This window comes from Vicugna pacos, chromosome 13 (genome assembly GCF_048564905.1).
Source record: "Vicugna pacos chromosome 13, VicPac4, whole genome shotgun sequence".
Taxonomy (NCBI): Eukaryota; Metazoa; Chordata; class Mammalia; order Artiodactyla; family Camelidae; genus Vicugna; species Vicugna pacos.
Window position 1 is genome coordinate 55750263 of NC_132999.1, and position 23242 is coordinate 55773504.

Sequence of the window (23242 nt, forward strand, 5' to 3'; positions counted from 1 at the left end):
GTTGACTGATATGATAATTTCACTACAGTAGCGGAGTCAGTCATTTTCTCAGTGACGGATTTCACGGGCCCCATCCCATCTCCCGGGTCCCCTTCAGCTGAGCGATCTGCAGGTCTCAGGATCTAACAGACACGCAGAGCTCTCAGACGCCAACTCCCGCACGAAAGGGGGGACATCTTAAGACGAACATTCTGCCTCAAACCGTTTGGAACAAGGCAGGCTGCGACGACATAAGGAATCATCACAAAGCTGCCGCTGGAGGAACATTCAGACGCTTTCCGTGGACTTGTTACCACCCGTCCTCAGCGATTCTGCAAGGTGTCATCATCCCCATTTCAGAGATGAGGGAACCGAGGCCTGGAGGTGAAGGGATGCTTCTGGAAGACACACAGCGAGGCTTTGGCAGAACTGGACTTGATCCCGGCCTGCCAGACCCTAGACTCCAGGCTTGTTCATCGTCCCATTGTCCCAAGTGGCCTCTACTAACCCATCACCATCACAGGAAAAGTCTTGTCCGGTACTTGACTGATGGGATAAAGGTACCCCTGAGAGCCCCACCCAGACAGGGCATTCAGTAATTCACTTGAGCAATGGAAACAAAGACATGTACTCTATCCCATCTGTTCTCAGAGAGGAACTTCTCCCATGAAAGGTGGGCAGGACAGTGATGAGTCTCCCTTTGATACAAAATGGGAAACTGAGGCCCGGAGAAGATGGGTTCATCTGGAATGGAGGTAGCTGGTCAGTGTCCAGGACCAGGTTCCTCCAGACATGGCATCCCCCTCCTCCTCCCAGGGACCCACGCTGGACCACTTGTCCTCCAGGAATAAGCCAGTCCCTGCACAGGCTGCTGCTTCCCCCTAGAGGAGGCCCTTCCCCCTTTCCCTGCAGCACCCTTGACCTCCCCCTGGCCTCGCCCACTGGCCTGATGCCTGCCCTCCCCTCCAGCTGGGCACTTCCTGCGGACAGGGACGGCCAATGCCTTGCTCACCTCTGTGGCCCCAGCAACCAGCATGGTGCCTGAGTGCAGCAGCAGCAGCATGAGGGGCGTGTGAAAGGAAGGAATGAGGGAATGACTCCTCCAGTGGACGAGGTCCCACCAGGCAGTCAGGACACGGCTGGAATGTCTTCTCCTTGGCGGCTCTTCCTCCTGGGTTCTGGGAGCTTCCCCGGAGCCGTGCAGCCAGTCTGGTTGAGAGGTTTGCCTCCCACCTCCGTCAAGCTCGGCTTCCCTCCTCCCTGCATTCTGGTGCTGCTACAGTTACGTACGGAAGGAGGACAGATGGGTGAGTGGACGGTGGGTGGACACACACTGGGACACATGACAGAGGTGGATGGGGGGGATACGGAGGAAACACTTCCCTTTTGGGTGGGGGGATTTGGGGTTTTTTCTGCAGGCAGCTCTAGAAAGCGAAGAATGGAGATTGAGCCAAGGCCCCAGGCAGCCCATTCACCAATCCCACCCCTCAGCCCGGGCTCTGCTCCCACCCCTGGGGACTCACCCCATCCTGCCTCAGACCCAGGGACCTCAGCCCCCTCCCTGCATCTCTCTGTTGCCCAGAGCAACGGCCTTGACTCCCATCCTCCACACCCCCATCTTCCACACCATGAAGCCCTGAAGCTTCATCTTGTCCCAGGCTTGCCCGGCAGGTGCCAAGGCCTTTGCCTCCACACCAGTCCAGAGCCCAGCCTTCTCTACAAAACGTACTCAGAAAAGAAGTTCCCAAGAGCCCTCTCCCCAGGCAGAAGAGAACTTTCTGGGATGATGGAAACAGTCACATGCGTGTTGTCCAATGCGGTCGGCACTCACCCGCAGGGCTCCGCCAGCCGCACTAGAAATGTGGCTGATGGGGCTGAGCAACTGAATCTGTGACTTTATTTCATTCTAATTAATTTAAAAATTGAAGAGCTACACGTGGCCAACGGTGACTGCACTGGACAGCACAGGTCTAGGGCCGGTCCTCGTGGTGTCTGGCCTCGATCCTTCCTGCTGCTTCCAGAACAACCCCTATCCAGTGACAGCTGCTCTGTCTCTACCGGTGTCACATCTCAAAACACAACCACCTTCAACCCAGTACTGATGTTATTCTTGCTTTTTATTCCAGCATCTCCCAGAGCTCCAATATGTACAGACTTCATTTATACACATATAATATACACCATATATACGTATTTATATATATTCACACACCAGCCCACACGCTCTCATACACTCACACGCACACGCCCTTCCAGGAGGGGCGGGCGGCCACCCCTGTGCCCCGACTGGGCCCCGACAAGAGGCATTGAGCTTGCCGGGCAGTTGTGAGGTTTTGTGTTTTTTGCTTTTAAAAAAGAAGGCCATTTCCTCCAGAGGTGTCCTCCCTTTCCCCAAACTCAAACCACTCTCCTAAACACTCTGAAATATTTTTTTTTTCTTAAAAAGGAAGAGGTTTTCCTCTGCTTCGCTCCGGTAGTACTGGAGATCCAGGCCCGTCCGCGTGGCCCGGTGCAGGTCCCTGGAGGGCGAGTCCATCCAGTGATCCCTGGGGCCCCTGGACCGCTGGAAGGGCCCACAGCAGGCTGAGAGCTGGCATGGCTGCTGCCGTGTGGCCTAGGTAGGGGCTATAGCATCAAGGGCACCTGCCAGATGAGGAGGGCACTGTCCGTCTCCCCGCAAGGGGCCGGCTTCCCGCTGCTGCCCGGGGCGCTGCCGAAGTTGCGGTAGCCCTGTCCTCCCGAGATGATGGCCACCGAGCAGATCTCCTTGCGGTGGGCGTCGCGGGCACAGGGCCGGCTGCGCACCCAGACGTCGGGGTCGTCGGCCATCTCGTAGATGGAGCCGTCCTCCTCGCTGTGCTCCAGGGCTGAGCCGTCCGTGGGCTCCGGCTCCCGCACGGAGAGCAGGGGGCCCGGGAGGTGGGCGGTGGAGCGCAGGCGGTACTGCAGAAGGACGCCCTTCTTGCGGGTCAGCTCTCGGCCCACGTGGCTGGCGGGCACAGGCGCTGGCTCGTGAGCCTGCCCGTCCGGCTTGTCCTCCTCGGCCCGCGGCCCCTCGGCCTCCTCCTGGTCGCTCCGCAGAATATCGGGGGCCAAGATGCTGGTGGCCACAGCCAGGAAGGCCACAGGCCCACAGTGACCGTTGAGCGAGACCATGCCTTTCCCTGTAGGAAGGGGACAGAGAGAAGGGGCCCAAAGGCCCAGAGCTTTACAGGATGCACCCAACAGAGAACTTTCTGCATTTTGCTTTGGGTTTTTTCTGGTTACTGCAATCTATGCTGGCAGCTTCCCAGACGGCCATGGGCCTGGGGAGGGCTCTCCACGCTCCAGGGCTACTTTCCTTGGAGGGGAGCCAGGAAACATGAGTGACTTTACAAACCACCTGGGAAACCTCAGTGTGAAAGCATCTGCAGCTCCCTGCCTGTGCCATGCTCATGCCTCCAAGCCTTTACCCAAACCATTGCCTTTGCCTAGAGAGTCTTTCCCAGCCACCTGATTCTACAACTCAGCCTTGAAGCCCAGCTCAGCTCCTCCACAGTGCAGCCTTCCTGCGTTCACCCATGGAGAGAGGATCACTCCCGTCTCTGCACCCCACAGACTCCAGGATACCTGTCAGCATCTAGGGGCAGGGTCTCTGCCCAACGCATCCCTGCCACCCCAGGACCGAGCCTGGGGTGAACAAACTGACCATTGTGATAAAGTCATGAAAATGGGAATCTCGCAATTTAGGAAGAGAGTCTTCTCTGGCAGAGAAGCTCGAGATCCACCTGGGCCTGGTCTCCCTCGGGGCTTTTCCCTCCTCTCCACTCACCCCTGCCCTCTGGCAGAAGCTAGAGGCTGCTTCACTCTCAGGGCAGAGGCAGAGAGGGGCCCAGAGCTCTGAGGTCTTCCCTGACCCCACCCTTGTTCTCCTGGACCCAAGTGCCACAGTCAGGGCAGCCCTTCCTCCAATCCACGTAAACACAGCTGCACACAGACCTCATCCCCAGGGCCCTCAGTCATTTCTGTCTCTGGAGCCTGGATACTTTGGAGCTGCTGTGGGGAGGGATCAGAAGGGGCCCAGCAGAGCCTCTGCCACTAGTCAGGTGTCTGGGTCAGTCTTCAAACCTACTGTGCCCATTGTCAGATTAGGTAATCGGGACTCAGAGTGAAGGTGGGAGACTGTGGGGTGGGGTGAGTTTATTCCACTGAGCCACAGCGCCACCTGCGACAACAGAGGACACTGGAGAATGGATCCCCCCACCCCCATATCAGAAGAGAGGGCAAATATCTGGGCACAAGATCCACCCTTCCCTGCTTATCTGCAGCTGACTCTCCGGTCCTGTAAGACTGGCTCCTCAAGCCTCACCTGTGATCTTAGGGATGCCTTCCAGCCGAGGCACAGGCAGCAGGACGATGACACCCTGGTCTGTGCCCACCCAGAGCAGACCCTGGCAGATCAGGAGGCTGGTGACACACAGGTGCTTCTGGCCTGCAGAGAGAGAAGCCAGCATGAGCGGCACATCCTCTGGGGGGACGGCAGTGGGTTCCGGGGACCGCCTCAAGGTGAGGAGAGGGCTCCTTTCCCAAGACAAGCAAGAAGCTGGACGGGGTTGAGATTAAGACGTGGGGCTTGGGAGGCTGGCCTGGCTGGGACCTGGCCGCTGGGTCCCCTAGCTGAGCACTCCCCTGACCCAGCCTCAGTCTCCTCCTGTGTAAAGCAGGGCTGCCTTGAGGATGTAATGATGCAATACCACAGTGCCGGCCCATGTGAGCTCTCGATGCAGTGGCCAGGTAATCTGGCACAAAGTGGAGGCTAAGGGCTGTTCCACGCCAGCGACACAACCAGCCAGCCGGGGAGTCAAGCCAGAGAGGCCTGGGAATGTGGCGGTGGAAGGTGAAGTAGACGTCGGTGCAGACGGGATGCATGGGGAGGGCTCCAGGGTGAGTTGGCAGTCTGCCGCCACCCTTGGATTCCAGCCCAGGCTTGACATCTTGGCCACATGGGCCTTGCCTCGGTGAGGGCGCAGCGCACCCTGCAGTCCCCAGGCCCAACAGTGAAACAGCCACTCAGTGCCAGAAACTGACGTCATGCTTCTGACGTCAGTCCAGACTAGTCCTTGTTCAGAGGTCCCCTGAGCTGTCTCTTCCTTCCAGCGACAACAGCGATGGTGGGGAGGGCGGGTCCCTCTGCCCTTTACAGGGAGGAAGCCAGGTGTGGGCTGCACAGCACAATGGCCGAGAGCTGGGCTCTGGGGCCAGGCGCTGGGTTCAAACTCCGAAACTGCCACTTCCTGGCTATGTGTCCTGGGGCCAGAACCTAAACCTTTCTGTGCCACAGTTCCCTCACTTGCAAAAGGCGGCAATGTTGATACTTCACAGCTTTGTCCTGAGGATTAAATGAGCCACTGATCATAAACCACGTAACCCAGTGCCTGGCACATGTCACACACACACGTAGGTGCTGTCTGCCATTGTCACTGTTGTTCTATTGCTAACAATTCCAGTCAATGGGAATGGGCTGAGGGAGGGGCTGGGAGCCCACTCTGCCCTTTCAAAGAGCTGTCTCGCTTCTGGTCTGAATTCTTCGGCCCCCTGAGAGGCTTATTCTCCCCCAAAGGAAATTCCAATTCATGTCACGTGACATGTGAAATGATGCTTAGAACAGGGGTTCGCAAGCTAGGCATGCATCAGCACCACCAGGATTGCTTACAACTGAGGGGCCAACCCCAGAGGTGAGGCCCCAAACTACATCACTAGCAAGTTCCCAAATGACACGCATGCTGCTGGTCCAGGGACTGCACTTTGAGAAATACTACTCTGCAGTTTCCAGGGCACTCGTACACCTGCTCCAGCTTGACGGAAGCTGTGCAACAGCTGAGAGGTGTGCAGGATGATGATGTGCCCATTTCCCAGATGGAGAAATTAAGGTCCAAAGAGATCACCCAGCTGATGAGTACAGAGGAAGGAGTAGAGCCCAGGTCCGCCACTTATTACAGTTCAGTACTCTGACTGCCTCGCTAGTCTGGAGCAAGTTACTTGAGCTCCATACCTGTAGGTATATGGGCTTCCTCTTGGAGCAAACAGTCTCAGAGCAGCATGGTGTGGCTCCACAGTCACTCCAGAAAGAGGGTTACTGTCTCAGGGTTCACATAGCATCCTCTAATGCACTGTGCTATACCATCACCCATTCACTCGCACCCTGGGACGTCCCCCGGACCTACTGTGTGCAGGACGCTGCACTCAGTGCTGGAGGCACAACGGGAACCACACACACAAAGTTCTGCTTTCGAGGAGCAAACACTCTAGAACTTTCTACAATCATGGAAATGTTCCCTACCATGCTGTCCAATTTGGTAGCCATTAGCCACCTGAAATATGGCTAGTGGGACTGAATGTGTCATTTCATATCACTTTCATTTCAACGGTAGCTACTGTATTAATGCAGCCCTGGGAAGGGAAAGAGGAAATGGAAACATACACCAGGAATATAAATACGAGGCAGAGGATTCAAACGGGGCGATGAGGCAGAGAGTGGGTGGAGGATTCCTGGATTGTGTGCCTTGCTCTGCTTCCTGGGAGGATGGGGAGGCAGGTGTGAGGAGGCGAGATCAGATGACAAGGAGGAGGCAGCCACGCCAAGACCTAAGCGAAAGCCCTGGAGGCACCAAGTGCAAGGGCCCTGTGATAAGAATGAGCTAGCAAGTCTGAGGAGGAGGACAGAAGCCAGTGCAGCTCAGGGAAGAGGGCCCTGCAAGATACGAGATGACTGGGGGGAGGAGGGTCAGAGAGTGGGCGGGCTGGGGCAGTGAGGGTGCTGCTCATTCCCAGCCTGATGAGAAGCCACTGGCAGATCTAAGCAGGGGAGTGACACACCTTAATTTTAGAGGAGCGTTTTAGCTGAAATGTAACGGAAGTGGGGGTGGGGGGAATGGGGCAAGGAGACCCAGGAGACAGAGATAGTGGCGTCTGAGATGTGGTGGTGGCAGGGAGATGGTGAGAAACCAACACGTTAGGCTGTTTCACAAACAGTATCTGGGTATCACAGAGCTGGGGCTCCCCACATCTGCATCAATTCAGACAGCGTAGGCTCCCTAGGAAGCCTCCAGTCCAGCGGTGGGTGCTCCCAGTCCTCGTGAAGTCAGAAAGTGCGGGAGGCTCTGGCTCTGCGCTCCCTCCCATCACCACCCCACCCCGTGCTCTCTCCTTGGCTCTGGTCACCGTCTGCAATTCCTCAACTTTTCCCTTCCTTCACTGTTTGCTTCCCCAAGTGTAAGCTTCCTGAGGGCAGTAGCTCATCTGTGTACTCAAAGATGATTCCCCAGGTCGTGGCTGAATACCCTGGCTCATGGGAGGCAGTCAGAAAGTACCTGTGAGCTGAGATACAGTGGTCACCAGCGGGGAGTGGGAAGGGGGAGGGGCACGACAGGTGGAGGGAATTAAGAGGCACAAACTATTATGTCTAAAGTAAATAAGCTACAAGGATATATTGTACAGAACAAGGAATAGAGCCAATATTTCATTGTAACTATAAAGGGAACATAACCTTTAAAAATTGTGAAACGTTGTGTTGTACACCTGAAACTTATATAATATTGTAAATCAAATATACCTCAGTACATTTGTTTAAAAAGTACCTGTGAGTAAATGAGTGAATGAATTAATGAATGAAAGCAGAGAAGTGAGTGAGGACGTGGGTGATGATGTCAGTTACCAGCTGCGTGAACTGACAAGCTACTTTCTCTACTGATCAGTGAGTATTGTAAACATCCCCTGCTTGGTTTTATGACCTGCTTGGTTATATGATTACTAGAAATAGTATATATGCACACAAGACACATATAAATACACATACACACACAGAGTATAATATACACACACAGCTGAGCACAGCTCTTAGCTCATAGTAAACAATCAATAAATGGAGGCTATTAGGACAATGTTTGTGATTATTAAAAGGACCGAGACTCGAATGTCCTTAAGATCAGCTCCACCAGAGCCATAAACCCACAAAAACAATAAAGCCAAGAGGGCGAAGCAGCAAATTTTTCATCTCTCGTGCTTCACCTCCTCTTCCAAGGCGCCATGGGGCCTGAGAACCATTCCCTGATGCCCCTGCCTCCCCACGGCCCCCAGCGGACAGCAGAACCCTGGCAGAGGAAAGGTGGGCAGCGAGAAACCGAAAAGAGATGCCGGAATTGAGAAATGGCTTCATCTGCAGACCTCATTCCAGGGTCCTTCCTCCTCCCACTCTGCCTCGAGGAAAAGAGCGAGGCACTTCACAAACAGTCCGAAAGAAAAAAAAAAAAGTCTGATGGTGTATAAATATTTAATCACAGAGACTTAATGCAGCAGTGTTCAACTCACCCAAGCCATCTATCTGGAGATATACAACTTTAAAAAGCTCCGGCTCTCGGAGAACATTTTATTAATGACCTGTCTAGTTAAAGAGGAGGAGGGAGTTTAGGTTCCAAAATGCATTAATACCAGTCGGGGACGCGAGTGGAGGAAAGGGGTCGGGGGAAGGAAGCGTGATGAATTTTTAACACGCCCTTAAGAAAAAAATCTACACTTAGAGGAGGAACAAATTTATTACTAATTACACAATTATTTCATTTGCTGGTGTGGAGGAAGAAAAAATACCTAAAATCCTTTTTAAAAGATCTCTAATAAAGAATTTAAGAATCCTGTTCTGTTGCTCTTCCGCCAGGGCACCGGGGCGGGGTGGACTTGAAGCCTCCCTCCACCTGGGGCTGGCTCTTGGGTCCAGGGCGTCCCGGTCCTGCAGGGCCCTGGATTGCCCAGTGTTGCATGTTGGGAAAGGTCAGGCCTGGGGGAAGGAGGCCCAAGGCTGTAACTCCTGGGGACCTGCGGGAAGCCCTTACCCAGGAACCTCAGCCTCTGCTCCGACGTGTCAAGGATCCAGCCCCAGAGAGGTCGGCTTCTGTCTGCTCCGATGGCGCTGATGTGGTGGGAGGGCCACTGACCTGGGGTTGGGGGGTTAGCGAGGAGCCCCATGGGAGACACGTGGCTGACGGGGGCCAGTGCAGTGAGGGGCAGGGGTGGCCATGAAGATGACGATGGTGGACGACACCATCACGCACTGAGACTTACTCAAGCCAGGGACCACGGGGCGCTTTCCTCAGGTAAGGCCCACACCTGCCCTGAGAGGTGGGGGTGGAAGATGGGTCACAGAGCTGGAAGGCGGCAGAGCCAGGGTGGCAGCAGGGCCTGTCCGACTCCAGGCTCTGGTATGGGCTACCAGTTCCGACTCAGATCTTGGGCCCTCGTTGTAGAGATGGGGGAACGGAGGCGGGGGAAGGAGGACGCTGCCTGGAAAGTCTGTGAGAGAGCCGTGATTTGGGTCCTGGCTCTGGCCTCCTTAGCAGAGTGACCGTAAGCCAGACCCTGAACCTCCTGAGTTTACCTGCTCTGAAAAAATCCTCGTGATAATTAAGAATGTCCTTTCCTCTTTAAAGGGTAAACTGCAGAGAACAAGTCAGCCAGCGGACGTGAGAACGCGTCTTAAATACACAGTGAGCCGGTGGGAGCTGCTGGTTCTCCACCTGCCGTTGGCTGGCTCTGTCAGGAAACCCTGCCTCCGACCGCCTGATAAACTTGATTCTTTCTCTACTCACCTCTACCCCCACAGACGGATTGAGAAGAAGAAAAAGGCCCATAAGATTTTCCATTTTTTCCAGTGTTTCAATAACTTGAAATAATTAAGCTATCAGCATAAATGTGGAAATATTTCTGTGATACAGAGAAATTTTTACTGTAGTTAAAATAGATTTACCTCATATAATGGCTAAATACTATGAGAGACAATGAAACTGAAGTGAAAAATAAAGGAGAGAGGGAGGGAGGGAGGACCCACAACACAGGCCCCCCCAAGCCCCTGCCCGCACCCCAGGGAGCATGTTAAGAAAGCCCCTCACACACGCCCCAGGCCTAGCCAAGGCATCTTCCCGTGCCTGGTGGCATTTACATCGAGCCAGGAACCACCTCCTGTCCCACAGAGGCTCTTTATCCACAGAGGCTCCAGGAGGCAAAGAGACCTGCCAGAGACCCCCGAGGGGCAGGGCCAGGACTCCAGCCGCCTCTGAAATCCTCTTTTCCCCTATTACATGCGGTGGGACTCCCTGCCCCGCCTCTGGCCCACTGTGTGACCACGGGCAAGCCACTCTGCCGGACAAACCTCAGCGTCTGCATCTGTAAAATCGGGACAGTGAGATCATGTACGTAAAGCCCTTGGGGCCCAGCTTGCTGTACGGCGCGTGGCAGGGTGGCAGCTACTAGACACCATCGCTACTACTGCTGATCCTGTTCTTAACCATCCCCCACTGTGGCCACCAGTCCAGACTCAAGGACTGGCTGGTTGTGACCAGTCGGGAAGAAGCCAGAGCCCAGATCTCTGGTGCCCTACGTAGAATTAGGGACCAGGTCTCTGGGGTAAGGGCCCCATGGCCTCTGAAGTGCTGGCTAATGTTCCTGCCCTTGGCCATGGCCCTGCCTCACAAGACAGGGAGATCAGACCCCTGGCTCAGCGCATGGCTGCCTCCAGCCTCTGCCCCGGCCCACCTGCGGAGTCCTGTGACAATCGGCTCCAGGCCCACTGAGTCACACCTGCTCTGTTTCCCTGGCCCTGGGGCCCTTTGGCTCCCCCAGCTGCTGCCCCCAGCCCTGTCTGCTGGGCTTGGACAGGACAGAGTCTGCATCCTCCCAGACCAGCCCTGCGTGAGTCTGTCTGGTGGCAGCTGGGCCAAGCGGGAGGCAAGTCGATGTCTGCTGGCCCTGAGGGCTGCTCTAAAGACGGCCATGCTCCCAGAACGTGTCTGCCCTGGCTCCCTACAGCCCAGCCCAGCCTGCAGGGATGTGGGCAGCATCTCAGGCAGCAGATGGTAAGGGAGATGCCGGGAGCCAATTCCACCGAAGCCTCAGGCAGATACCAGGCGGGGGCAGGGTGCTAGGTGAGCTCAGATCTTAATCCTCTCCACTGCACCTCCAGACGTCTCTGCAAGCGGAAACACGGCCCCGCGGCAGTGACGTCCAAGGCCTTTGACCACCCTTTGTCCCCAAAGCCTGACTGGCAAACCAAGAGGGACACTGCCTTTGTTTAAAAAACCTCTAAGGAAAGACGCCCTTGGTTGGCCTTCTCTCTTTCCCTTTGCCTTATTCTGAAGGTGATTTGCGGCAGAATGGGGTTTTGGGTCAACCTGAGGAGTGGCAGGTGTAGACAGGCCTGGGTTTCTGCCCAGCATGGCTTTTTAGCAGCCTCCAGGCTTGAGGGAGTCCACTGAGCTCGGAGCCTGACTTCCCACGAACCCCAGCCGGCTGTGCTGCAGAGAGAGAGCACATGCTGCGACAGCCAGAAGGGCTTGGGAAGGACAGGCCCGGGTTCCAATCCCCAGCCTGCTGCTTCCCCTCACAGAGGCCCAGTATTCAAGGCTGACCGAGGGCTGCCCCGAGATGGGGTTTGTGAGATGGGCTGGCCGGGCCGTGCTAGATGCTCCACGAGTGTCGGCTCCCTCCCTCCCCCACAGCCCAGGACAGCAGGGCATGGTGCCCCCGCAGCAGCCTCACCGGGCAGCAGGAAGGTGGTCCTGGTGGCGATGTTGATCTCCTGCAGGTGCTCCAGCGTCTCCGTGTGGAAGAGGCGGATGGAGGAGCCGGAGGAGAAGGCCATCCAGACGCCGCTGCCCGCCTTCACCATGTGTGTCACGCTCACGGCCTCGTCCTGGTGCGCCTCGAAGCTTTGCTGCGGCACAGAGAGGGGGCTGTCGGTGCTGGGCCGGGCCGGCCGAGCCCCTGGGGGCCAAGCTACCCTGGCTGCTTCCTGAACCTGAGGAACGGCTGGCAGACACCTCAGACGCCCGGCAGTGTGTGTGCATGAACGTTTAACAACCGCTGGGGGAATCCCGGTGTGTTGTGTCTGCCAATTCCCGTGGTGTAAATACTTCTAAACCCAGCTGAAGCTACCTATGTGACAGTGCTGAATGAAGAGCCAAGACAGACAAGGGCACGGCCGGGAGTTGAGAGGACCAGGCTCTGGCACGACACCATGATGCAAGGGAGAGACAGAGCTGAACGCCTGTGGAAGACGAAGCGGCAGCGTTCGCATATTATCTAAATGTTCAAAGGCACAAGGGTAGCGTGGGAGGGGGAGGTGGGCAGAATCTCATCTTCACAGCAGGGAGGCAGCTCACAGTGTCCAAAAACTGATGAGTTTAGAAACAGCAGAGCAGATAATTTAGAGTCACAAGGGAGGTGCCCGGTGGCTTAAAAACAGAACAGGTGAAAATATTTTCTTCCAGGAAGCAGGACTGGAGAAGGGGAGAGGAACCAGCCTTTCTGGATAAACCACAGTATGCTATTTGATTTTTCTTTTATAGGCATATATATAATTTTGATCTTGAAAAAAAAAAACTCTTATAAAGTGAGGTGATAAACAACAGGTTTCCCATCCACCTCAGGAGACAGTCTAGGTTCCTTATCTCAGCATTCCAGGCCCCGGCTCTGCCCCAACTCCCGCCTTTCCAGGCAGGCTTCCTACACTCAGGCCAACCAAAGCCGGGCCTGAAGGATGCTCCTGACACACTATGCGGCCATACCTCTGCCCCTGCGATGGCCTGCCTGCATCACCCAATGCCCTCCTGGGAGCAGGTTTTCCACAGCTGAAGAGTTGGCTTCCAGGAAGCCTGCCCCAGCTGCCCGTGCACCAGCCACTCCCTTCTGTTTGCCACACTGCAACCTGGCGAAGTCTACTCCACTCTGGCCCTGCTCAGCTGCCTCCCACACTGGACTATGAGCTCCGAGGACAGACACTGAGCCTCCAGCCCTTCAACAGCCCCCCTGCTCAGCACAGGGCCCAGCACACAGACAAATCGGGTCAAAGAGCAGACGGATGGATGCTTGAATTCCAGCTACAACTCTGAGTTGTTACTCAAACAGAGGCAACTCCAGCACGTCAAACTAGACAGATGCCCCACCTGGGGACAATCAGGTAACTCTGGTGTGTCCACCTGGTGGGCTGTCCTACACCTGTTCAAAATCATGTTTACAGAGACTGGTGAACATAGAAAAACGTGCATGTCATCACAGTAAATCCAAAAAGAAACAAAAATAAAAGGCCACATCCCAAACTGGAGGAAGGGGAGGGGCAGGAGAGGCAGGCCTGCACTGAGGATCATTCTCACGTGCTGCCTGGTGACCTTCCTCCTTTCCAGTTTTCTTTTTTCGAACAAAGAGTAATAAACCTTGGGTGCAAGCCCAAGACTGCAGGAGACGTTCGAGAGAACACGTATGCGGAATCAGACCTGCTGTTAAATCTCATTTCCTCAATTACTTCACGGGTCTGGGCCTCAGTTTCCCCCTTTATAGGCAGAGGCTGTCCTGAAGGCTACAAGGACCTGGGTGAGGGAGAGCTTAGCACAAACCCAACTCCTAATGTGGCCTGATTCGTTCAACAGATGTTCTTGAGTCCCTGCTACGTGCCTGGCATGGGTCTAGGTCCTGGGAATATAGTGATGAACAAGATAACAAAGTGGCCCACACAGTTAAAACAAATAAATTTGAGTCCCAATAACGTGGACGACTGCACAGGAAAAATACTGGGAGCCATTAAGATTGGGTGGCCAGGGAAAGTCTCTCTAGGAGGTAGCATTTTTCAGAGACATTAAAAATGTGAAGGAATGGACCCTGGGATATGGGGTAGGGGGGTAGGGGAGCATTCCTGGCAACGAGCACACCAAGTGCAAAGGTCCTGGGGCAGGAATGAACTTGCTGTGTTTGAGAAACAGAAAGGCGGTCAGTGTTGGGGAACAGGGTGGCACAACAGAGGTGGGAGAGGTGGCCAGGGCCCAGATCACACCGGAGAGCCTTGAAGTCCATGGTGAAGAGTTTATATTGTATTCAAGTGCAGGAAGGGGCTGAGTGGAGAATTCTGGGCCTTGCATGGGCTTAGCAAGTGAGCAGCGGCAATAAAGGGACCCTGTTTCTTTTCCTATAGTCTCTCCAGCCCTGGCTTCGGCCTCGGCCCCCCACTTCATCCTGGCTCAAATTACCAGATGTTTCCCACCAAAATAAAGAAGCTGGAGGCAGGGGGTCTCCATGGGGAGCCAAGGGGGAGCCAAGCCAATGAACTCAGGGCTCATTCCCCATCAGGATGCGGGGCCCAGGAGGGCCAGATGGTGAGATGGCCAAGGAAATCGCTTTTTCTCAGCCCGTCCCTGAGGGCTGAGCTCTGCGGCCCAGGTTGGTGGCCATAGGGCTGGGGGGAACAGGAGAGTCGAGGATCCCAGAAGAGGAGCTCAAAGGGGGTCTCGTATCAGGCTGGGCACACTCAGAGGGCAGAGAGCTATTTCCTCCCTCAAACTGGGGGCTCAGACTAGGGCCTCCTGTGGGCGTGTCCTGCTGGCTTTGTGGGTTCCTCTTTCCTCAGCACCCCTCCCCTGCCCCCATGAAAGCCTGAGGAGCTGGAGGCTCAGCCAGGGAGCCCCTGGGACTTGTGGGGAGGCCCGGCCCCCTCACAGCCTCCACAAAGCCAGGCTCAGTCCATGCGGTGCAGGGCGAGGGTCAGAATTTCCACTTATCTGGTCTTCCACAGACCCAGCTTAGCGTTTGCAAGCACTGGATTGCAGTTCTCTTTTCTCGAGAGGAGTTCTCATTTGAGGACACACTTAAGGGGCGAGGGGAGGCAGGCAGTCAGTTTCCTGAACCAGCCTGCGCAGGAGACAGCATCCCTGAAGGCCCAGAGCCAGGCAGAGCACGTGTTTCAAACAGGACACCCCTGAGGGGCATGGATGGGAAAGCCCAGCTGAGGAGCCACCAGCCTCAATCACAGATGAGACACTAAGGTGGGATCCGAATCCCGCAGGGCCCATCGTCAACAAGCAGACTGATGAATGGCTGGGGAAGTGGGATGAAGGGGCACCAACATGCTCTGCCTGCAGACTTTTCCAAAAAAACAGCGTGCACATACTTGCACACAAATGCACAAACACACACCCATGCCACACACACCAGCAGGAAGGCGTGTGCACGCTCACACGCATGCAGCAAGGCAGGCAAGACTCCCGCCTGGCTTCAGAGGGAAGGTCAGGAGCATTTCCTGACCGAAAAGGCCAAACCACACTGAAACCGAGAGGCCGGGCCCATGGAAAGCTGCACCTGAGTTTGCAGCCAGTCAGCCCCATGTGCTGCTGTCAAAATCTAATTAAAAGGGAAGTCAGCAGCGGAAATCCAGCCTCATTTCTCCAGAGGCATAACAAGGCTGTCTCCAGGCCCAAGGGGCTTTGCCCAAGGCCTGTGCAAACCCGCCAGGCCCAGTGGGGAGGCATGTGGGGAGAGGGCAGGGACCAGTATGAGCAAGGGCAGCTCCAGGCCCCGCCTCTCACTCCTCATTATCTCCAGGCTCCCCCGGACCCCTCCCCACGCCAGGAGCCTGCTGGTGGAAGCCAGGTCCTAGGCACCCTGGCTGGGCCCTGCAGGCACGCCTGGCAGGAGCAGGTGGCATGCTGGCATTGTGGGTCCCCGAGGGGGCTGAGGGAGCTGGGCACGGCACCCCTGGGCGGGAGCAGGCGGCAGGGAGGCCCAGCCCTGGCTGTCACTGGGCTCACTGCGGACAAGTGTGCATCTCATTTTGTTTTCCAAACATGGGGTGTTCACTTGCCCAGAGAGAAACTCAGAATTCACTGCACGGGAAGGCAGTCTGCTCATCAAACTTTCCCTCCCTCCCAACCAGGACCAGTGCCCAACTGGAACCCCAATTCCAGGCCATGGCTCCCCATTTCTCCTCCCTGGACCCCTTCTCTAATCCCTGGCCAGGTCTTGGGGGCCGAGGAGTGAGGGACCACTGTATCATCTAAGAGGCCTCTATCCCCTTGTCCCTGAAGAAGGCCCCCTGCCCATCTGCACAACCCGCCCAGTCACGCCCCTCCTCTGGGCTCCAGAAGACCCCGTGCTTCCTGCCTTCTCGGCCCCTACAGGGTCCAGGCACAGCTACTCACTCGCTGCTTACCCTGCACCGTGAACTGCTCTGTTAGGGTAATATTCTGGAAAAGAGGTCTGCAAACAATGGCCCTCGGGCTACACCAGCCTGCCTGTTCGGTGTAAATCAAGTTTTATTGGAACATGGTCACACCCACATAGAAAAGAACCCATTCAAGTAGGTCAGGAACTCATCACTCTTGACTACACACCCTTGGTCCTTGTTTAAGGACAAAAAGATCCACAAAGAAATCCTGAACTTTACTTCGTACGCTTGGTGGTGGTGGTGGTGGTGGTGGTGGCGGCGGCGGCACCGGCACAGTGATTCTGCAACAGTGTGTGACGGAAGTATACTGCTGTTATTAGGAACCGTCAAGGGCAGAGTGAGAGAAGGTTAGGGTAGAGTTCTATGACCTTGGATTTGAATTAGAGGTATCAGTATGAACCTGAGATATTTTTTTTTCCTGGTTCTGTCCACTGGAAGTGTCTGAAAGCAGTGACACCCGAGCAGTAATGAGCACACCACATCTTGATTTCTAAACACCATTCCCCACGAAATGAGCCAGCTGGGGCACCCTGGAGAAATGGCTGATTAGGGCAGGGGAAGTCCCAGATGAGCCTAGAACCTGTCCCGAGGCAGCAAAGCAAGGAAGTGCTCAAAGAAAGATGGGGAAGTGTCCAAAGGACCCAGGAGCCAGCACAAAGGGGCTCCTGTTGGCCAAATCTGAGGCAATTTGAGCATCAAAAATAATAATGGTGGTCCTAGACTACAGCACACTGGATTTTAAAAATAATCTATGAATTTGGAGCAGCAGTAAAGCAGGGGGATTCAGTAGGAGGAAGCAAACTCCTCTTTAAATAAAGTTTGTAGTGAAAATTTGCTGAGGGACAGGATATTCACCCATTTCTCCCAGAAACACCCGCAGTAATTACAAAGGGAAACTGGTACTTTTACCATGGGGGGCCTGGCAGACCCCACCTTGACCAAGTAACCCAGGATGGGGCCAGCCTGCATGTCCTGCCTCCCCAGTGATGCGACAGGAAAGCACGGCTTCCCTACGCAGAATCTGGCCAAACACTCGAACCCCATCAGGAGGAAACAATGGGGAAATTCCAGATTGTGGGACCTTTGACAAGATACTGCCGTGAACTTCTCAAAAAAGCCAGTATCATGGAGACAAAAAAAAAAAAAAAAAGAGGGGGAGGAGTTATTCTAGGTTAAAAGGAGACAAAAGAAACGTGAGAACTAAACGCAACATGTGATCCCAGATGAACGCCGGAGGTGGCGAGGGGGAGCAGCTATGAAAGATACTTTGGGGACAACCGGGAAAATGTGCACGTGGACAGTATCCTGATTCCTGGGTGTGACAATGCCACTGAAGTCACAGAAGACAGCCAGGCTGAAGTATTTAGGTATGAAGCATAATGATGTCTGCAACTGGCTTTTAGATGATTTAGCCCCAAAAGATGCGTATGTCTAATTTGGCGGGGGGGGGTAGTTATAGTAAAATGTTAACAGTTGGTTTATTAGGTAAAGAATATATGTGTGTTCACTGTACTATTCTTTCAACTAACCTTAGCTTGAAATATTTTAAATTGAAGAATTGGGGGGAGGAGGGGAAGGTACAGCTCAGTGGTAGAGCACATGCTTAGCATTCACAAGGTCTTGGGTTCAAACCCAGAATCTCCATTAAAATAAATAAATAAATAAATAAATAACCTAATTACCTCCCCCTACAAAATATTAAATAAATTAATTAATTAAAACTATTTTTTAAAAGTTGAGAGGGGGAGGTAAAGTTACTAAAAAAAATAAAATTAAATTTAAAAAGCTAGCAGCTGGAGGGAGGGCCTGGGCCTGCCTCCCAGCTCGTATCTGGTGGGGTGACTGGGTCTCCTCTCCCATCTGTCGATGTGGATGGATAGATAGAGAATGCACATTACAGGCTCTGGGAGGTTCAGTGGGCAGCACCCCGTGAGGGCGCCGAGCACGCTGGCTGCGGTCAGGAGCTGGTCAGGGGAGCGGGGAGAAAACCAGGCAATCCGCAGGCGCCCAGGAGCCCCGTCCACTTCGCCCTCTCCCGCAGCCTCACAGCTGCCCCGCTGCAGACGTCTGCTCGGAGGGCTTCAGGTGAGTGATGCTGCCCCAAATAGCGCTGACACAGCCCAACCTCCAGCCCTACAATATTTATGTGCCTCCAGGTGACGCTTCTGTGCCTGGTTTCCATAAATTCCCAGGGTGAGCGGCTCAGCATTCAGTCATTTGAGCCGAGATGACACCAAGGAACCAGGAAGGGATGCTGGGGCTCTCGGGGTCAGGAGTGGCCGAGGAGAGGGCAGGAGGCTGGCAGAGAGACTGACTGCCTGCGGGGCACCTGCTGTGTACCAGACCTTGCCCACTAGGGCGCAATATTTCATCATCCCAGGGGCCTTCATGAAAGAAGAGGGCAAGAGCCCAGAGGGGCAGTGAGGCCCAGGAGCCAGCCAGGGGACTGGCTGAGGGTGGAGACACAGAGGTCACGCCCCAAGCAGCTGCCGTGGGCAGGCAGAGGCGGTCTTTCAAAGACAATTAGCACACAACTCCCTTCCCTGATCTAGCTTATTCTTAGCAGCATTTCACAGCTGAGGAAACAAACTGAGAGGCTGGGTGCAGTTCACAGAGTCGGGGTGCCTGGAAAATGGGGGGAAAGCCCACATTCAAACCTAGGGTGACCCATTCACCCCGGTTTGCCCAGAGAGGCCCCAGTTGTAGCACTGGAAGTTCAACTCCTTGTCTGAGCAAACCAGGACAGGTGGTCACCCTACCAGGACTCCAAAGCCTCCACCTGACCTCCCAGCCATGGACAGGCACCTCTGTGTGGGCTCCGTCCAATGCTCATCACTCTGCCTTCAGAATCTGACCTGATCAAGGCCAAGGGAGGCTCCACCTCTTACCAGCAAGTCAGTGAGCATCTCTGGGTCTCAGTTTACTCATCTGTAAAGTGGGGGCGAGGCCATTCCTGTCTAACAAGAGACTTCATTGGGTGCTGGGCTTTCCTGGTTCAGGGACACCCCGGGAACCCAGAAGAGACAGAGGGATGGACATCTCTGTCAGCTCCCAGACTGACAGCCAGTCCCAAACTTGTCTTCAACAACCCATTTTGGAATTGACTGTGCAAAATTTGGTGTTTGGTGCATTTTTCTAGAAAGATGGTTAACAGGTTTTGCCATCACCTCAAAAGAGTCTGCAAACCACTCTTGGCCCCCCAGAGTTAAAAGTTCCCACACTACAGCCTACTTATCACTAGGCGCATAAGGAGGTGGGCACAGAGCCCGCTGCCACCCCAACCACACCCAGAGCAAGGGCCACAGAAAGCGTCTCTGTGGGGAGGGTGCTCCTGCGGCGACCACGCTGACATTTTGCCTTTAAAAACAAAACTAAACTGAAATCCACCTGTGCATCTGGCTGCTCGGGAAGAAGTGAATATAAAAAGCAGCGCAAAGCGTGGGCTACCGAGACTCTCCTCATTAGTCCTATTTAACTTCCTTTTGTTTCTTCAGTTATGCAAGCCAGCGCACGCAGCATGGACACCTGAGGAGGGAGCCGCCGGCCACCTGAGGCCACAAAGCGCCTTGGCTGTGAGTCTGCTCCAGCCCTGCCCGTACCAGCAGGTGCCAGGCTGAGCCAGGGCCTGCCTGATGTCTGCCCCCGCCCAGCCTCCGCGGGGACCCCAGTGAAGACCAAGCGGCAAAGCCCGGCACGTGTAGCCCTGGCACCTACGCGCGTCTGGGCCGCGCTCACCGCAGCTCAGCTCAGCCCACGGACTCCCTGCAACCCTCACCAGGAGGCGGGACCACAGAGCCTCTAGTCAGATGACGAAAAGGAGACTCAAGGGGAGTGACCTGTCCTGGAAGTAGCGGGGTCGCACTCGGGTGCCTGGCTCACCTCCTACGTGACATCACTGTGGCCAGAGGTTATCTCGTCACCTGTTTCCTGCTTGCAAGAGGTGTCGAGGCCATGGGCTCAGGACCAGACTATCAGGGCCCAGGGCCCAGGGCCCAGCTCCACCAATTCTTGCCTCAGTTTCCTCAACTTTAAAAGGGGAGTGATGAGGTGTGGCACAGTTACATGGACCAGCCTCCGGGTGACTCCCAGTAAGCGTTAACTCACTGGGGATGCGGGGATGGGGGGTCTCTGTCAACCCCATGACCCCCTCACCACATCCACAACAGGGGCAGGTCCATGAGGGTGGGGGCCACCGTTGGAGCCCAGGGCCCAGCACACAAACTGGAGCCCCAGCCAACGCCTGCCCCTGAGCCACAGGGCTGGAAGCACAGGGGAGAGGCAGCCTGGGTGGTTCTGATGCTGGGTCAGGTGTGAGGGGAGCTTTGTTCTAGAAAGATCCTTCAGCAACCAGACCTCAGAAAAGGTTTCCAGGCACCCAGCGGGGTGGCTCTGCTTTGCTTCCCAGCTCCGAGGGGCAGATTGCATTGAACCTGCGGCCCTGCCTGAGGGAGCTGAGTCCAGGCCCCTCCCCCAGCTCTCGCAGCACCCACCCCTTCCCAGGGCATCTGCTCAGCACCCAAGGGACCGGCTTAACCAGAGGGGCCCTCCCACCCCATGACAGCCCAGACTCCAGATTCCCCTTGGGCTCAGCGGTGGCGGTGAGCAGGTTCCAAGGCGGCTGCGCTGCCCTCCCGCTCACGACGCAAGTGAGAGGCACACGGGCCACGTGTCAGACCAGGCACAGGTCCACACTCAAGACCACTCGGGAGCTGTGGCAGCCACGTCAGAGGTCAGGCTCTGCTGTGATCAAGACAAAGCCAGGACCCATCTGACCACCATCAGAGCCCACTCAGACCAGGCAGCAGGGGCCACCGGAAATGCCCTCAGAAGGTTCCCAATGGGCAGGCCCTCCCCCAGCCCACCTGGCTCACGACGGCCATCACATAACCATCTGCATGCACCTCAGGCGCCAGGCTCTGGCCCAAACCTCTTCCAACAGGACCCCGGCCTTCACTGTGTTAAGGCCCAGCCCAGGGCCTGGCACTCCGTGGGTCCGTCCGTGGCTCTCGTGTCTCTGCCAAATTCCCGGGGATTGAACAGTTATTTCTATGCTGTCTATCCTCCCCCAACCCTGCAGCAGGGCTCAGAAGGGAGAGTAGCCATGGGGGGCAGGGAGGGGACACAGACGAGCTACATGTGGGGAGGACAGGCGCTGGTAGCCAGAGACACTGGGGGCCAGGGGTTCAAGAGGCACCAGCTGCCACTGTCAGCCCTGGGTCTACTCTCTCTCCACGGTCCCCTCCCGTCGGTCTCCCTTTCCTCCGCCATGGCCTCACGGAACCTGCTCCCTAAGCCAACAGTTTCAAACTATTTTTTTTTAAAACAGGAAACCCTTTCATCAACCTCAATCTTCCAGGATAGGGAGAAGACCAAATGCTGGAGACAGGAAAAGCCTGAGCTCTTCTGAGTGAGCAGAGAGTGGGCCTGGAGTCCAGCTCCTTACTCATCCTGAGTTCCACAAGATGTCCCCTGGGATACGCTCTCACAACCCCCAGACCCCAGAGCAGAGAGGTAACCGCGGCCCTGAGCCACTCCTGACCTCTCGGTGCCCCCACATTGCATTCTTCAGAAGCTTCCTGAAAGGAAGTCCTTCCGAACAGCTAACCTCCATTCTTTCCACTACTGGAAAACACTCACCCTCCTTTGGAATTTGTTACCGTTGGAGCCTCCTGGGAAGTCTTTATAATCTTTAAAGAAACTGATTTCTCAAGTTTCATCTGCCAACTTTTAATTTAAAAAAGAAAAGAAAACAAAATGACAACAATAACAATGCCACATACATTGAAAAAAAAAATCAGACAAAACTGCTGAACTGAGATGACTCCATAGAGTAAAATGACCCCAGACCCGCAAGCTTGGGTGGCCTGAACATGAGGACTCCGGGCCGTGGAGGCTCCCTGGACACCCCAGGACTTCGTGAATCTTTCCGCCCTCACGCCAATTTGCATACCATTACCCAGGAAGCCCTGCGCCTAGATTTCACTTTTGCAAATTCCCACCCGTTTCGTGTCATAAATAAGACAGGAGACAGAAAACTAATACAGCCCAGTGATGCATTATTCATGCCGCGTCACACTGTTATGATAGATTTACAACAGCTAATACATGCAAACTAAGTTTGGGCACTAAATGTGAAAATTAAGGGTGGGGAAGGCGGGTGTCTGTGGGGATAGGCAAGGGGAAATCTGGGGGCTGTTGGTGTCCAGGAAGCCAGAGAAGTTTCTTTCCTGGAATGCTCAGTGACAAAAAGCATGAATGCCGGTATCAGACGCCAGTGCCCAGGTACCAGGAAGCAGCCGGGGCAGGCGGCGCTGGAACCCCTGCAGGCGGGATTCCTGACAGCACGCATCTGGGGAAGCACCTTCATGAGCGCAGTGCCCAGCTCTGGAGCTGGCTAAAATCAAGCCCCCAGTCAACTGCTCTGCACACCCCCGCCACATGTCCCTTGCACACTTAGACCCACCACAGACAGAGCCCTCTTCCCTAATGGAAATGCCCTCTGTTTGCACAAGCCTTCACTGAGCACTCACCACACATCAGCCTGCTCTCAGCACCAGGAATGTGCCAGCAAGAGGACTCTACCAGGCACAGTCCTGCCCCGCACAGCCCCCAACTGGTCAATCTGATCATCAACACACAGCTGTGCCAAGTGCGATAGAGACGAAAGGCCCGAGGCCGGTGCCACAGCAGCAGGTCACAGGGCGTGACCCAGTGCACGTGAAAGAGCAGGGGGAGGCCCAGACGGGCTTCTCCAGGATGCGGAGCTGGAACAGCCCTGCAGGGTGGGAGCCAGGCCCAGGGTCCAAACCTGGACACGACTTGCCCTGTGTTCCAGCACTTTCCAGGCAGGGCTTCGGGGAGGCCCAGACCCGTGCTTCTGCAATTGCAACAAGGAGGTTCTGGGAGCAGAGAAGGTTGCCTTGGAAACACATCAAGGCTGGCACAGGGGCGGGTCAGAGGTGGGACCTGGACTCGTGGGACACAGCTGTCCTACCCGCATCGGTCCCACCTGCCCAATCACTCTGCCCTGCGGTGGTGGCCACTGTCGAGCAGGACCCACCCCTCTCAGCCACAAGACCCTCTGACCAGCCTTTTCCCCAAATTCCTTCCCACCTTATCTGGTGTGGCCTACCTGGCCTCCTGCCTTGAAGGCACAATTCCTCCCAGGACACTTCTCCAACTGGCCCCAGTACCCTGAGCCTCCTCCTGCCCAGGTTTTCAATCTTGAGCCCAGAAAGATTGTGTAAGGCG

The 23242-nt window shown here is 55.3% G+C and overlaps 1 protein-coding gene and 1 long non-coding RNA gene across 7 annotated transcripts in view; one reads left to right on the top strand and one right to left on the bottom strand.

The window, feature by feature from the left end:
- Positions 1-2078: 2078 nt before the first annotated feature.
- Positions 2079-23242, bottom strand: part of ARHGEF10L (Rho guanine nucleotide exchange factor 10 like) — a 150268-nt gene continuing 129104 nt past the window's right edge. For all 6 annotated transcript variants that reach the window (XM_072975269.1, XM_072975268.1, XM_072975266.1 and 3 more), the window contains 3 exons: positions 11542-11716; positions 4328-4450; positions 2079-3143 (listed from right to left, as the gene is read on the bottom strand). In XM_072975269.1, the coding sequence (XP_072831370.1) occupies positions 2605-3143; positions 4328-4450; positions 11542-11716 (837 nt within the window). In that variant the 3' untranslated portion in view covers positions 2079-2604. The remainder of the gene's footprint in view (positions 3144-4327; positions 4451-11541; positions 11717-23242) is intronic.
- Positions 17182-22030, top strand: LOC140700788 (uncharacterized). The gene is made up of 2 exons (XR_012079473.1): positions 17182-20079; positions 21318-22030. It is a non-coding gene; the product is annotated as an uncharacterized lncRNA (long non-coding RNA).